Below are 16,385 nucleotides of genomic sequence, written 5' to 3' on the forward strand. Positions count from 1 at the left end.
AGCCCCAATTAAATTCCGAAGGATCCGAAGGGATCCGGGCTGGGGCTGGAGGGCACAGAGGATTTCTGGGGGGCTGACTTTGGGATAATTTTTCCTCCACACCTCTTGGGATGATCACTGACCCCCCAATTTCTGCACTAATTCGCCGCAGCTGCCGCGATGTCCCCGCGCTTTTGATCGCTGTTATTAACGATGTGCTGTAACAAAGCTGGGTTTGTGCTTCCCTTCCCCTCCCTCCCCTCTGCTGGAGCTCAGATGCTTTAGGAAGTTCATCCCCCAGCTATTAGGAAATGTGTGGGCAGCTCCAAAAGACGCTGGGAGGAAGGAGCTGTTCCCTTTTATTCCCCAAAGAATTCTTTTGGCTTCGTTTCAGGGCCTGACTCTGCTGTTAAAAATGTTTGTCTTGGTGATTTCCGTGTTTTGGGAATGCTTTCCAGCTTTTGCATTTTCTCCTTTTTCCACACAAATCCCAGGTGATTCCAGAAGAAACCTTAAAATCCCCAGGGGAAATTCCCAGCACAGCACCCCCAGACCATTTTCACCTTTTTAGCACCAAAACCAGGAGTGTTGCATTCCCTAAATCTCTCCCCCTTTTTCAACCCAAGCTGAGCTTCCCCCCCCTCCTCCTTCTCCTCTTTTTTTTATTTTTTTTTTTTTTTTTGAAACAGGTGCTGAAATGTGAAACCCTGCTGAGGGATTTCCTCGGGAGCGGGATGTGTCGCTTTAAGAAAAAATCAACTCGGCTCTGAACTACCCAAAAAACCCTGCCATTTCCAGCCTGGGCTTGATTAATGATTTTTCTATCTAATAAAAGGTTCACAAACCATCTGTTTTTCTCCCTAATGCCTTGCCCAAAGGTTTTTCGTTCCTATTTCAGGCTTGGGGCCAACTGACATTCCCCTCTTTTTTTTTTTTTTTTTTTTTTTTTTTTCCCAGCCTTGTAAACAAACCCTTCTCTCTTTTTAATCTTGCAGGGCTGTTTCCTACCCATCGTTATGCATATTCATTGCGAGTAAACATTTTTAGTGTCTACACTTAATCTCTTCCACTGGCAATTACTGTTCTCTGCTGTTTTGTAATGCAGAAGGGCCAACGCTTTTCCCTTCTAATAACAGCTGGGTCGCAGATGGGGCCCGCAGTCATTGTAGAAAATAAAAATTTACAAGATGCCAGTGGAATTTATTTCGGTTTTATGGAGTCACAGGAGGAACCTTGCTGTTATCTGCCTTCAGTGCAAGCTGCAGCCTTTTGACATTTCATCAAAAGTGGGGGGGGGATGCAGGTAGGAAAGCAGGTGGATCCTATTAGGCAGTGCCATGGTTAATTTATTTGGGAGTGATTGGCTGAGATGTGTGCAGCCAAGCTTTGACATCCTCTGTGGGTGCCTCTTGTGGAGCAGGGCCCTGGCACCTCCTCTGGCCTGGAGATTCCTTGCAAGGGCTGCAAACTCCAAAGAATTCCTGATTTTTTCCTTCCTGATTCAGGATCTTGATGATCCTTTCCAACCCCACTCAGTCTATGTGGAAAGGAAACAGAAAATCTGTTTTTTTTTTTTTTTTCCAAGGAGTTTGTTCTTCCCAGAGGTTGGGTTTGGGAAGGAGGGGAATTAGCTCAGACTTTCCCTCCTCCCTGCTTTCAAAAGCTGATATTGCTGTTTTCTTTTTGCCAGCTCTGGTGAGAATATTGCATTTGGCACATTAAATAGCAGAGATGGAGTTCTTAGTGGCTTTTAATGAAGAGGATAAATTCTCCCAAGCCTTTCCCTTCATTTCCACACTCCAAAGCTGCCAACAAGTTTGAAATTGGTCAGGATCAACTCATCAGGGTATCCAGAGCTCAATCCTGCAATCCCAGTGGAGAGAAACTGGGTGGGGATTGGGGAACCAGCTGAGAAATGGGACTGGGAACACCCACAGATTTCCTACAGATCCCAGCTGATCCAGAATCATTTCCAGGATGATTGGGTGGAGATGCCATTTGCAGCATGAGCCATCTGCACTGTGGCTCTGCAGGCAGCCAGGCTGCTGTAAAGTCCCTGGAAAAGGGACAGCAACTCTGGGACAGGTGGGATGGCTGCATCCCCTCTCTGGCTCTGCAGCAAATGGATTCCAGGCTGTAAAAAACCATGGATGTGGAGGGGTTTGCACGTGTTTTGCCTGTTAAAAGAGATTTTGGAAGCAGAAAATGGAAAAAAAAACCCCGTGGAGTTTGGGCTGTTTGTCTGAACAGAGCTTCCAAAGCATCCTCTGCAGCACCTGGAGTTGTTAATTCCAGAGGGGGATTTGGGGGAAATATCAACAGAGAAGATTTCTGAGCTTTCCCCCAGCCTTGCAAGTGTTGGAAAAAGAGCAGAAAATCGGGTTGAAAGCTGGAATTTCCTCCTCTCCTGCAGAGTTTGCAGTGATGTAACCCAGCTCTCCCTCTTTTCCATTACCCCAACTTCCTCCCTGCCTCTTTCCAGCCTTCATGACATCACAGAGAGCAGCCAACCCAAAGCAAACAAGGGCAGGAAAAGCAGGAATCCAATTCCACTCCCTGAATTCTTTACAATGTTCCACTTGCAAGCTGCAGCTCACAATGGCTCTTTGAATCAATATTCCAGGGGGGGTTTTCTGGGTTTTAGATGGAGTTTTCACGAGTCAAACAGCCCAGAAATGAGGCTGGACAAGGCATTTCCTCCCAGGCTGTGGAGTTTGGGAGCTCCTGAGTAAACACAAGTGAGTTAATTTGTTCTTGTTTTAATTGGAGACACAGAGCTCTTACAGCATTTCTTTGGTCCAGGTTGTAAAAACATGAATATATCTGGGAACAGAAATTCCACCTGGAGAGTTTTCCCTGCATCTCCATCCTCTGGCTGGGTATTGATCCCAAAAATAAACTCCTGCATCCAGCTCCAGGCATGAATCATGCTGGGCAAACGTCATCCCAGCCATGGGAACCGGGATATGTGGGAATACAGCAAAAAAAAAAAAACCTGAGGAGCCAAAATCCCAGCAATGTTCTTTGGGCAGGGTGGGAGAGATTTCCTGCAGCCATCTCCAGGTGGGATTCCAGCAGCAGAAATGGTTTCTCCTCACCTTGGAAGATTTAATTTGGGGGGAAAAAAAAGAGACAAAGAGCCAGAGGAGCAGCTTGAGGTGTGAAATGTCCAGAAGCTCAGGGAATCACCCAAACCCTCCCAAATGTGAGAGCTCTCCCCTTCCCCCTCCTCCCCAGGCTTTCACCTACTTGGCTGTGTCCCAGAAAGAGCCTGCACACAAGTGAGAGACCCTGGAGCTCAGAGCCTCTCCGGAGCTGGCAGCAGCACTAAGATTAGACAAGTGTGAGGGAGCTGAAAGCCTGTGAATCCTGCTAAGGATAGAAAGGCACGAGTAGGAGGCAGCCAGAGCCCAGCCCAAGGAAATCCAAAGTTGAGCTGCTCAACTTGGATGGATTCAGGGATGGGGAGCACAGGGGCTGCTTCCCAAGGACATCACAAACCCATCCAAGAGCACTCCCAGGGATGGAACAGCTCACCCTAACCCCCAAATCCTTCCCCAGCAAAATAGAAATGATGCTTTCAAATTTCAACCCAACCTCACACTGTTCCCAGCTTTAATAACAGTTTTGACAGATGAGATTTCCATCATCTGTTTTTGTCTTTGTCAAGGCTCCTCCAATAAATGCTCTGAACGAACAGATGTGACTATAAAGGAGCTGAGCTTTGTCAAGTGCTACCAGAGATAAATTAATTCCTAGTTTCAGCTTCCACTGAGCACTGCAACAAAAATCACAATTCACTGGGGCACTGCAGTTTAACCAGAACCTACTGGAAATCTGGATTTCCAGCCAAGGAGCTCTGCTGGAATTCACTTCTTTTAGAAAGTGAATTATGTGAATGCTCCCCACAATCCATTCAGGGCTGTTTGGGTGCTGCAGCAACAGGTTTTTTCAGCAGGAATTAGAATATTGTTCCATCCATGCCTGCAGATTTTCACTCTAACACACAAAACAATAAATAAGCCATAATTGGCTCTGCCCTCCTGACTCCCACTCTTGCACAGAATGAATAAATGAATTCATCACAGGGTGAGCACGGGGGACAAAGGGCACAAAAAGCCAGGGAGCTGATCCTGCACGATTTGGAGCTTTCCTGATGTCTCCTCAGTGGCTCCTCGTGGCTGGAGTTTCCCAACTCTGCTCATTCAACTCCTCCTTCTCCTGAGCTGTAAATGAGGGCTCTAAAGCCATCCCACAGGATCTGATGGAACATTAGTGCCAGCAATGGTTGTTATTTGAATCACAATATAATTAATAAAGCTTTTTCTCCAAGGTGCTGAATCCTCCCCAGCCTTGGTTGCGTTTCCCCACCTCGGGATACAGATAAAAAAATAAAAATAATAAAAAAAAAAGATAAAAAAGCCTTTAAATATTGCACCATAAATTGGAGATTTGAATAAAAAATCAGCCCGAGTAGATCTGTATGAAAGTGGTGAACAGAAGGAATGCACATGCTCCGAGGAATAGATCTGCTGCCAAACATCAATCAATGCCGGCTCCCAAGCCTATTTATAATACTGTGGGGGTTCTGGACGGCTGCACTTCACACTGGGAGGACCAATCCGTGACATCAGCTGCTGAACAATTGCAAAAGCTCTCACAAATAATCAAAACTGCGCTCGGAAAACGGGGATCTCGCGCGGAAACAACCAGGAGCTCGCGGCGGGTTTGCCGCCTCCTCTCTGATTTTTTGGGGACAGGGACAGGTTCAGTGCCATCAATTCCATCCAGGGTGAGGTGGCATTTTGGGGAGGAACTTCCTGAAACTTCAGGAGGGGGGATTCAACTGGATTGAAAGGGGGAGAAGCTGGAAAAGGGGCGCAGGGAAGTTGCGGCCGGTCCTGGATTGGTGGAGGTGGCACTGGATGGGTTTGGAGCACCCTGGATTGTCACTGGAGCAGCAGGGACAGTGCCAGGTGTGTCCCTGCATCCCTGGAGGTGTCACTGGAGCACTCAGGGACAGTGCCAGGTGTGTCCCTGCATCCCTGGAGGTGTCACTGGAGCAGCAGGGACAGTGCCAGGTGTGTCCCTGCATCCCTGGAGGTGTCACTGGAGCAGCAGGGACAGTGCCAGGTGTGTCCCTGCATCCCTGGAGGTGTCACTGGATGGGTTTGGAGCACCCTGCATCCCTGGAGGTGTCACTGGATGGGTTTGGAGCACCCTGGAGGTGTCACTGGAGCAGCAGGGACAGTGCCAGGTGTGTCCCTGCATCCCTGGAGGTGGCACTGGATGGGTTTGGAGCACCCTGCATCCCTGGAGGTGTCACTGGAGCAGCAGGGACAGTGCCAGGTGTGTCCCTGCATCCCTGGAGGTGGCACTGGAGCAGCAGGGACAGTGCCAGGTGTGTCCCTGCATCCCTGGAGGTGTCACTGGATGGGTTTGGAGCACCCTGGATTGTCACTGGAGCACTCAGGGACAGTGCCAGGTGTGTCCCTGCATCCCTGGAGGTGTCACTCAGCACTCAGGGACAGTGCCAGGTGTGTCCCTGCATCCCTGGAGGTGTCACTGGATGGGTTTGGAGCACCCTGGAGGTGTCACTCAGCACTCAGGGACAGTGCCAGGTGTGTCCCTGCATCCCTGGAGGTGTCACTGGATTGGTTTGGAGCACCCTGGATGTGTCACTCAGCACTCAGGGACAGTGCAAGGTGTGTCCCTGCATCCCTGGAGGTGGCACTGGATGGGTTTGGAGCACCCTGGATTGTCACTGGAGCACTCAGGGACAGTGCCAGGTGTGTCCCTGCATCCCTGGAGGTGTCACTGGTGCACTCAGGGACAGTGCAAGGTGTGTCCCTGCATCCCTGGAGGTGTCACTGGAGCACTCAGGGACAGTGCCAGGTGTGTCCCTGCATCCCTGGAGGTGTCACTCAGCACTCAGGGACAGTGCCAGGTGTGTCCCTGCATCCCTGGAGGTGGCACTGGATGGGTTTGGAGCACCCTGGATCCCTGGATGTGTCACTGGAGCACTCAGGGACAGTGCCAGGTGTGTCCCTGCATCCCTGGAGGTGTCACTGGAGCAGCAGGGACAGTGCCAGGTGTGTCCCTGCATCCCTGGAGGTGTCACAGGATGGGTTTGGAGCACCCTGGAGGTGTCACTCAGCACTCAGGGACAGTACATGGTGCATCCCTGGATCCCTGGCTCACCCCCCCGAGGCAGGAAGCAGCTCCTGGTGTTGATCCCAGGGTGGCATCGTGCAGCAGAGCAGCAGGGGGAGCTCAGACATCCCATTTGGCTCTCTCCAAATGTCATTCCTCAAGACCTTCTGAGCAATTAAAGCAAATTGAGCAGGAATCAATCACACAGCCACGAGGCTGGGAAATAATGAAGATGGATGTTGTTTGAAGCTTTCCAAGAGTTCCTGCTGCAGCTAGATATCATCCTGAGCGGGATGGGATCATCCAAGTGACCTCCCAAACGGGAGTGGGAGCCCCAGCAGCCCTTTTTCCAAGGGAACTCCTTCCCTGGAGCGCTGCTGGCACGGCCAGGATGCAGGGAGGCAGAGCCAGAACACTCTGTTCTCTCCCAGCTCCCTTCCTCCAAGCTTGGAGACAGAAAATCCTGCTCACAATCATTTTCCTCAGGTGTGGGGCCAAGATGTTTCATTCCCCAAGTTCCCACCGGGATCAACAGGTGGGTTTTAAACCTTCTGAAGGCTTCTTTGCAAAGCAAAAAAGAGAGAGAGAGAGAGAGGAGTTTTTTTTTTTTCTGATTCCCCAGGGATTTTTGAGCATACGAAGCACAAAAATAATCGCAGAAATGACGCAGAGCAAGAAAAAACCCAAGGATTTAGTCGGAGTCAGCAATCCCAAGGCAGCTCCCTGCTGCTGCAGCCTCACCCCCATGCCCCAGGGACTGTTGTGAGCAGCAATCCCTGAGAATTGCTGCAAGCTGAAATGAAAACCTTGCTGTGTGCACTTTTCTATTTTATTTTTTATTTGTAATCATCAGCACTAAACGTTGTTGTGAGGGTGCTCCTGGAGCAGCTCCCCCAACACGTGTGTTCCACACAAACAAACCTGTGTCATCTCCAGCTGTTTCCTTCCTCTGCTGCAGCCACAAGGAGTAAATATTGAAACAAAAAAAAAAACCAATCCAGATCTGCACCTCCCACCTCTGAAACTGGTTTCTCCTTGCAAGGAATGCTGCTGCTCTTCCCTAATTTCTCTAATGACATTTGATATTATGGTGATGAGTGCCTTGGAAAATACATATGATAATCATTATAATCAAGCCCATGTGTCTGGAGAGTGTAATAGGTACATTCCAGAAATTAGAAAATAAACATGTGCTCAAGGAACGACTTTTAATATTAATTTCCATTTTTAGAAAGCGAGGCCCAGGATCCCACAGGGGATTAAACAGCCAAAATGGGATTTTATGGGATGGGAAGGGCCATCCATGGATGCTGTGTGCCTGCAGCAGGAGCAGGACAAGCAGGAGCTGCCAGTTGTCCCATGCTGTGCCCTATGGGAAGCCACTGATTCCTACACTTGGAGCAGGGACAATGCAACTTAATCAGAGTGACAGGAAACAGGCAGCAATTACAGTGTGCAGCTACATCTGCTGGGTTCCACTTCACTGAAGGAAGAGTTATCTCAATTTTAATGTACAGCCCTTTTTCATGTTTCATTTAACCTCTGCTGTATTATTAACCACGTCAAAATACGGCGAGGAGAGACGGAAACCGAAATAATTTGGGAAAATTTGGATTCTTCCCTTTTTTTCTGGAACTGAACACTCTGGGTTTTACTTTTGGGGCTCATTCAATGGACAGGTTTGTTTGCTTTAAATATTGCAACCCCAAAAACTCCAGGGCAAAATAATTCCCCAAGAGTTGCTGAAAGATTCTTCCTGAGCGAGGGGAACGACGCAAAACCCGCGGAGGGGGCGATCAGCATCCGAGGATCTTTAACCCAACAAGCACAAAAAAGAAAAGGTGCTGTGCCACTGCCAAGCAGCTCCCTGCTCTGTGAGGATTCCCAGGAAGCACTGAGTGCTAATTGGAAGGAAGTTGGAAAAGCTTTCTGCCAGGATCCTCTAATAAGCTTCATTAAGCCGGGCCGCGGCGGCGCGCTGCATGTTAATAAAAAATCAACAGGGAGCAGAGCTGGAGCCTGGGGAAACTGGGCAGGCTGGCATGGGATACTGGGCACAAATTCCTTGGTACAGGGTGCCCAGAGAAGCTGTGGGGCACCTTGGGGCAGTGGGAGGTGATTTTGAAATCCCTTTTCATTTTCTCGGCGTTTTGGGGCCTACAGAGGTTGTTGGTTTGGGCTCAGGGAGCTGTAAAAAAGATTCCTCCTGTTGGGATTAGATGGGAATTATCCTGTTTGCATTTCATTTAGTTTGATTTTCTCTCTATTTCCTATTTCCTAAATTAGATAACCCTGGCTTGATTTAAGGTAATTCCCCTTTACCGACTATTACTTAAGGCTGAAGCATTTACAAAGCCATTCCAGATTTGCAGAGCCATTCCAGATTTGCAGAGCCATTCCAGATTTGCAGAGCCATTCCAGATTTGCAGAGCCATTCCAGATTTGCAGAGCCATTCCAGATTTACAAAGCCATTCCAGGAGAGGAAGGGAATGAAAGCATGGAAATGTGGGGTTTGGAGGACAAAAGGAAGGCAGGGATGGAAGGGAAGTGATGATGAACTGACCGATCCACCAGAGCTTTTCCAGCTTCCTCTCAAACCCATTCAAGCAGCGAGGTTTGGGCGCTGCTTCTCAGGGTTTTTTCCCTTTCCACGGACCCAGCACAGCCTCCTGTTGGAAATCAGGATGTTCCACCCCTCACACACACACACACACACACACACACACACACGGATCCTGCTCCATCCAAATGGCTCCGAGAACAATTTTCGCCTGGAGAATGTTCCTTCGTTCCCATCTGTGCAGATCGCGGTTTGAAATGCTGCCTGCACTTTCCAAACCCTTGCTTCACCACAAAAAAAAAAAAAAAAAAAATAGCCAGAGCAAACTAAATAAAATAAAATAAAATAAAATAAAAATCCCAACCTAGTGAGTGAACACTTGGATTTATTTATTTATTTATTTATTTAAAGTTCAACGATGTCCTAAGCTGCTCCCGGAAAAAAAAAACAAAAGGTTGGAATTTCTGATGGCTTCATAAAAGGAGATTAATATGGAAGTGAAACAAATCTACTGCTAGAAAAAGCAGCAGGATGGAAATCCATTTAAGTGAAACCTGCAGCTCTTTATGCTGCCATCATAATGCACTTCCCTAAAAACTGGCCCTGTCACCGATAGCCCTTTATTCTTCCCTCTGTGTTCAAGGAGCTAATTCAGGCACTAATTGGGACAATAACTAATCCAGCCATGTATTCCCCCAGTTATTTCCTCCCACTTTTATTCCCATGTATTTTTTTCCAGCAGGTTTTAATTCAATTATCAGGACGAGCGGCGCACGGGGCTCAGCCCGAGGGTCCCCAGCCATGGATGGGGCCGGGCTCAAGCAGGAATAAAACACAAAATAAAATGTAAAATCACATAGAAAAGGATTTACAACAACAACAGCAACCAGTTTTTGCCAACAGTGGAACGACTTCAAAGGACACACAATAAACTCTTAAAGCTCATAAACTCTCCCAGAGAAGCTGGGGATGCCCTGGAATTGTCCAAGGGATTTTAAGGATCATCCCACCAACCCAGGTTACTCCAAACCCCATCCTAAATCCAACAAAAATTTAGGAAACGTAAACAATTCCTGCTGAAATCACGGTAAGAGGTTGCCTTATTGTATTTTCTGTATTCCTGTCATCACAAGCCATGAATTTCCATAATGACCTACATATGCCCATTACAAAAATTGAAAATACATGGAAAATCTCTTTACATCCCCTGCACCTCTTGGCCTTTTCCCAAATCCACTGTTTTCTCCCTAATGGACTGCAGTATTCCATATCCATTAGCAGCACCGAAAATGATGACATTTCACTTTAATTGAAATCAAACATCCCATTTCATCAGGGAATTAGAAAACAAACCAAATTTTAATCGCAATCCAGACAACTACAGAATATTTTCCCACCTCCAGGAGCACCTTTCCATGGAAATGTGCAGCATTGAATTTCTCGAGTCCCTGTGAATTGAGGTGACCAAAGACCCACATGGAATTCCTGATGGGAACAGGACATATGGGGACAGCATAAAATCCAGAGGATTAAAACTGGAAAATTAATAATACCAGGGCCAGGGTGGCATTGGGTTAGCCCTTTTCCTACAAAAATTCCAACCCGTTATTAACCAAACCCATCATTAATTTGAAGGCAGCATCCCTGAAGTGTCCAATCCTAGGCGGGATGGGGCTTGGAGCATTTCTAGTGACAATCCAAACCAAAAACCATTGAAGAAGGAATAATCCAAACCCACCTGTTCCCGCTGGACGCTGAGGGCTGAGGCGCTGGAATCCCTCGCAGGCTCTGCGGGTGCTGAGGGGGCTGCAGGCCCGCACCGCCCTCATGGGAGGCGGGAAGGCCCCGAATCCGGCCGGGCCGCAGAGGGCCCGGGGCACAGCCCCAGCGAGGCCAGGCCGAGTCCAAACCCCCTCAGGGCGGAGCGGCGGGAATCGCTCAGGGGCGAATCCCCTCAGGGGCGAATCCCCTCATGGCGGAGCGGCGGGAATCCATCATGGCGGAGAGGCGGGAATCCCCTCATGGTGGAGAGGCGGGAATCCCCTCAGAGCGCAGGGGCGGGAGACCCCGTAGGGCGGAAAGGCGGGAATCCCCTCAGGGGCGAATCCCCTCAGGGAAGAGGGGCGGGAATCCCTCATGGCGGAAGGGCGGGAGACGTCCTAGGGCGGGACACCCCTCATTGGCCGAGGGGCGGGAATACCTCAGGGCGGAGGGGCGAATCTCCTCATGGCCGAGAGGCTCGAATCCCCTCATGGCCGAGTGGTGCAATCCCCTCGTGGCAGAGGGGCGGAAATCTCGTCAGAGCGGAGGGGCGGGAATCCCCTCAGGGGCGAATCACCTCATGGCCGAGGGGCGGGACATCCCTCATGGCGGAGGGGCGGGAATCCATCATGGCGGAGGGGTCAGAGACCCCGTAGGGCCGAGCGGCGCCAATCCCCTCAGGGAGCAGGGGCGGGAGACCCCGTAGGGCTGAGCGGCGCCAATCCCCTCAGAGCGCCCGGCGCCCCCTCAGGGGATGGAGGCGCCAATCCCTCATGGCGGACGCCGGGAGCTCCCTCAGGGGTCGAGGCGCCAATCCCTCATGGCGGAGCAGCGGGAGCCCCCTCGGCAGGTCGAGGCGCCAATCCCTCATGGCGGAGCAGCAGGAGCTCCCTCAGGGGTCGAGGCGCGAGCCCCTCATGGCGGACGCCGGGAGCCCCCTCAGGGGTCGAGGCGCCAATCCCTCATGGCGGAGCAGCGGGAGCTCCCTCAGGGGTCGAGGCGCCAATCCCTCATGGCGGATGCCGGGAGCCCCCTCAGCGGGTCGAGGCGCCAATCCCTCATGGCGGACGCCGGGAGCCCCCTCAGCGAGTCGAGGCGCCAATCCCTCATGGCGGATGCCGGGAGTCCCCTCAGCGGGTCGAGGCGCCAATCCCTCATGGCGGACGCCGGGAGCCTCCTCAGCGAGTCGAGGCGCCAATCCCTCATGGCGGACCGGCAGGAGTCCCCTCAGCGGGTCGAGGCGCGAGCCCCTCATGGCGGACCGGCAGGAGCCCCCTCAGGCCCCTCACGGGATGGGCTGAGGGCCGGGTGCGCGAAGAGCCCCTGGAGGATCTATGGGAGCCGAAACCCTCTGACGGCGTCTGAGCGCGGCGGGAGGTGCGCGGGACCCAGGGAGCGTGTGCGGGACCTGCAGCCCTGCGGGTGAGTGTGAGTGCGGGGGCAGCACCCACGGCGTCTGCTGGTGTCTGAGGGCACGCGAAACCCCTCGCAGGGTTTGCTCGGGGCTGGGCGGGATGAGCGGCCGGGAGGCCCTCCCGGGGCTGAGGAGGGGTCTGGAACCTCTCCCGGGGTTTGCTGAAGGCTCTGAAACCCTTGACGGCTCTGTTGAGGGGCTGAAAGCCGTCCCTGTTCTTGCTGAGGGTGCTACAGCGTCTCGGGGGTGTTCTGAGACCCCTGTCGGGTGGGCTCGGCCCCTCTGGGGTGGGCTCGGACCCCCTCGGGTGTGCTCGGACCCCTCTCGGTGTTCCAAAGCCCCTCTCGGGTGCGCTCGGATCCTCTCGGGTGTTCACGGAGCCTCTCGGGTGTGCTCGGACCCTCTCAGGGGGTCCGAAACCCTACTCGGGTGGACTCGGGTCATCTCGGGTGTTCCGAAGCCCCTCTCGGGTGCGCTCGGAAACTCTCGGGTGTTCCGAAGCCCCTCTCTGGTGGGTTCGGACCCTCTCGGGTGTTCACGGAGCCTCTCGGGTGTCCTCGGACCCTCTCAGGGGGTCCGAAACCCTACTCGGGTGGACTCGGGTCATCTCGGGTGTTCCGAAACCCCTCTCGGTTGCGCTCGGACCCTCTCGGGTGTCCCGAAGCCCCATTCGGGTGGGTTCGGACCCTCTCGGGGATTCCGAAGCCCCTCTCGGGTGTCCCGAAGCCCCTCTCGGGTGTGTTCGGACCCTCTCGGGTGTTCCGAAGCCCCTCTCGGGTGTGCTCGGAACCCTCTCGGGTGTCCCGAAGCCCCTCTCGGGTGGGCTCGGACCCTCTCGGGTGTCCCGATGACCCTCTGGGCTGCACTCGGACCGTCTCGGGTGGGCTCGGACCCCTCTCGGGTGCGCTCGGACCGTCTCGGGTGGGCTCGGCCCCTCTCGGGTGTCTCGAAGCCCCTCTCGGGTGCGCTCGGACCTCTCTCGGGTGGGCTCGGACCGTCTCGGGTGTGCTCGGACCCTCTCGGGTGTTCCGAAGCCCCTCTCGGGTGTTCCGAAGCCCCTCTCGGGTGCACTGAAGGTGCTCGGACTCACTCGGGTGGGCTCGGACCCACTCGGGTGCGCTCGGACCCTCTCGGGTGTGCTCGGACCCCTTCTCGGTTGTAGTGAAGGTGCTCGGACCCTCTCGGGTGTTCCGAAGCCCCTCTTGGGTGTGCTCGGACCCTCTCGGGTGTGCTCGGACCCCTCTCGGGTGTTCCGAAGCCCCTCTTGGGTGTGCTCGGACCCTCTCGGGTGTGCTCGGACCCCTCTCGCTTCTACTGAAGGTGCTCGGACCCTCTCGGGTGGACTCGGACCCTCTCGGGTGTTCCAAAGCCCCTCCCGGTTGCGCTCGGACCCTCCCGGTTGCGCTCGGACCCTGCCGGCCGTGTCGCGGCCCATCCCCTCGGGCGCTCGGATCTCGCCGGGCCCGCCCGAACTCGCGAGGGGCGGCCGGCTCCCTCCATCTTGTGAGCCCCGCCGCGCCGTCCCGCCCGCTTCCTCCCGCCCCCTCCTCCTCCTCCTCCTCCTCCTCGTCATTGTCTGCGAGCGGCGGCGGCGGCGCTTATAAGGCGGCGGGCATTGCCCGGATGTGAGCGGCGGGCGATGCGGCTGCCCGGGCGGGATGCGATCGGCCGCGGCTCGCCGGGGGAGGCCGCGCTGCTGAGCCGGAGGAGGCGGCGGCCGCTGCGCTAAACTTGGACCAAGTTGGGCAACGCGCGGCCCCGCGCTCCCCCGAGGGGGGAGTCGCCTGGTTTTTTTATTTTTTTATTCGGGATTTGGGTTTTTTTGGTGGTTTTTTTGGGTTTTTTTTTTTTTAAAGGAAGGACGAGGAGGGGGGCAAGTCCCCGAGAGCCGCGGCGCTGCGAGCCCGTCACCATGTGTCTGTAAAAACAATAGGGCAAAAGTTGTCGGACCTTCTTTTTTCTCTTTTTTTTTTGGGTCTTGGTTTTTTAATTTTTTAAATTTTTGCAATCTAATTTATATTTTTTTTGGTTTTTTTTGTGGCCGGTGGCCGGGCCCCCCAAATCCCAACAAAGCCAGGTGTAGTGTGGCTGTAAAGCTGTGGAATAACCCGGAGCAGGAGTGACACTTTCCCTACTTTTTGGTGGTTTCGGAGGGTCACACACGTGTGAGACAATAAAGCACTTTGGCAGAAGATTCCTCTCTTTTTTTTATTTTGATTCTTTTTATTCCTTCTTTTTTTTTTTTTTTTTTTTTTTCCCCTTGGAATATTGTGAACATATTTGTGGCCATTTAAGGTAAAGTTCCGATTTGCTGTTAGACTAACTTGTCTGTGGTTTTTTTATTTTTTTTTTATTTTTTTTTTTTTACTTTCATTTTTATTTTTTTTTTGATTGAAATTGTCGATCCCGATGTGTTATAAAAAAAAAAAAGCAAAAAGAAAAGTGCAAGTTCCGGGCTGTGTAAATCTATACATTGCGTAGATCCGATGTAACCACACGTGTGGGAGATACACCGCTGCTTGATTTCCTACCGGAACACCAACTCCCAGGGCAGGGAAATACGGAATCCAAGGCCGAGGGAACAGGGAAGGGCGAGCAGGATGGGGCTGCCAGCATCCCCCCCAAAAAAACTTGCGCGTGAATGCTTCCCAAACTTCGCGGTGATGCTCTGCGAGTCCAAACCGGGCCACCAAAACAAAACCACCCCAAATCATAATCATAATAATAATAATAATAATAAAAGGAAAGGAACGGGTAATCCAAAAAAAAAAAAAAGAATGTAGTTCCTTTCGGCCAAGTGGCCGCGTCACGTGCGCCCGCGGCCCCGTATAAACGCGGCGGGCCATGTGTGCGGATCCAGGCGGGAATGCGGCCGGGAATGCTCGGCAAAGTGCGGCGGGATCGGCCTCGGCCTCGGAGCTCCGTGAGCGGGTACGGAGGCGGTGCCGGAGCTCGGGGCCGCCGGGCTGGGCTGGGCTGGGCTGGGCTGGGCTGCGCTCCGCTTCTTCTTCCCCTTCCCTGTGCTCGCTGCGCTGCGCTCCGCTCCCCTCCCCCCGGCGCTGCCTCGCACAGGCCCGAGCGCTGCCGGCCTTGTCCCCCCCCTTTCCCCCCACACCTCCGTGGGTTTTTTTTTATTTTTATTATTTTATTATTTATTTTTTCCTCCTCGCTCTTTGCCGTTTGTGCCTCCAAACGTTACTTTGCGTGGAAGAAAAAAAAGTTGGGAGCCTCTCCGGGGCTCCTCGTTCGCTGCTGGCTGAACCTCCTGTTGCATAAATGATGCTCGTGGAGCGAGGCTTTGCCTTTTTTATTCTCCTCCGGATTTAGGGTTTAAGAGTGGATGTTCCCGGGTTTGGCTCGCCTCTTTGGAAATACAATTGTTGTTGTTGTTTTGTTTTTTTGGTTTTTTTTTCTCGACCCCCCCCTGGAAAAAAAGCAAAATCCGACCGTGTTTGCTGCGAGGCTCGGGATTTCTGATTGCGGTTATTTCCATGTTTCTAGGTTTGTGTGATTTTGCTAAAATGCATCACCAACAGCGAATGGCTGCCTTAGGGACGGACAAAGAACTGAGTGATTTACTGGATTTCAGTGCGGTAAGAAATTAGCAACAGCTGTAAAAAAAAAATAATAATAAAAAAATCTTCTAGCTGCTCTGTTAACAAAAAAAAAACCAACAAAACCAACTCTAAGTACATTGGGCAATTTAAAATCAGCAGCTAGAAGCGTGGTAAATATTTTTATCTCTTTTTAAAAAAAAAAAAAAAAAAAATTAAAAAAATCCCAAGTGAATATTTTTAGCCTCTCTGATGGCGTGTGATGGGAGATGCGGGCGTGTCGGTGTCTCGGCCGGCTCAGAGCCGAGAGAAACGCCCCAAAAGCCGAGCGTTGCTCATCATTCCATCGCACCCACTCGGCACTTCTGTCGTGGCCCGGCTGGCCGAGCCTTGGCGGCGCACGGACCCATCCCTCGCCGCCCTTCTCCTCTCGCTTCTTCCCTCCTTTCCCTTTTGGCGCGTGGAAAAGTGCAAAGAAATCCGGCTGAAAGTTTGCCCTGCCGTCTCCTCTGCCTTCTGCCGCCGTTAAAACCGCTCCCAGCTTTTCCTCCCCGCCTTCCCTGGGGTTTGGGGGGCGAGTTTTTGGCGGCCAGGAGGGATTTTTATCCCCCCCCGGGGCCGCTCCGCAGGCCGAACGTCGCGCCGGACGCGTGCACTTGTCTAGTTTTGTCAGGCTCCCCCTCCCCCTCCAGCCCCTTCCTTCCTCTCCCTCTCCATCCCCTCCCTTCCCCCCAATATGTCAGGAATATCTCTCTATCCACTTAGTTATTTATTTTAGGGAAGAGGCTCCCAAAGCCCAGGCAGGCCCCCCCTCTCTCCCCTGCGCGCTCCAGCCTCGGCTCCGAGGGATGGCTCGGGGAAGTTTGGCCGGGAATCGCAGCCTGCGGCAGCCTCGCAGCCCCCTCTCTGCTTCTGGGTGCACTTTCCCCATTTGTTCCTTGGCTTTTTGCAGGCTCTGACTCA

The 16,385-nt window shown here is 52.6% G+C and overlaps 1 protein-coding gene and 1 long non-coding RNA gene across 3 annotated transcripts in view; both read left to right on the top strand.

The window, feature by feature from the left end:
• Positions 1 to 382: 382 nt before the first annotated feature.
• Positions 383 to 1,127, top strand: LOC117010558. 2 transcript variants are annotated; one of them, XR_004420709.1, is made up of 3 exons: positions 383 to 473; positions 669 to 814; positions 975 to 1,127. It is a non-coding gene; the product is annotated as an uncharacterized LOC117010558 (long non-coding RNA). The 2 variants fall into 2 exon arrangements; XR_004420708.1 differs by lacking the exon at positions 975 to 1,127 and having other exon boundaries at positions 669 to 843.
• A 13,804-nt stretch (positions 1,128 to 14,931) lies between these two features.
• The window catches only part of TCF4 (transcription factor 4), a 75,901-nt gene continuing 74,447 nt past the window's right edge, over positions 14,932 to 16,385 (top strand). The window contains exon 1 of the mRNA XM_033086051.2: positions 14,932 to 15,461. Coding sequence (XP_032941942.1) covers positions 15,360 to 15,461 — 102 coding nt within the window. The 5' untranslated portion in view covers positions 14,932 to 15,359. The remainder of the gene's footprint in view (positions 15,462 to 16,385) is intronic.

This window comes from Catharus ustulatus, chromosome Z (assembly GCF_009819885.2).
Source record: "Catharus ustulatus isolate bCatUst1 chromosome Z, bCatUst1.pri.v2, whole genome shotgun sequence".
Lineage (NCBI taxonomy): Eukaryota > Metazoa > Chordata > Aves > Passeriformes > Turdidae > Catharus > Catharus ustulatus.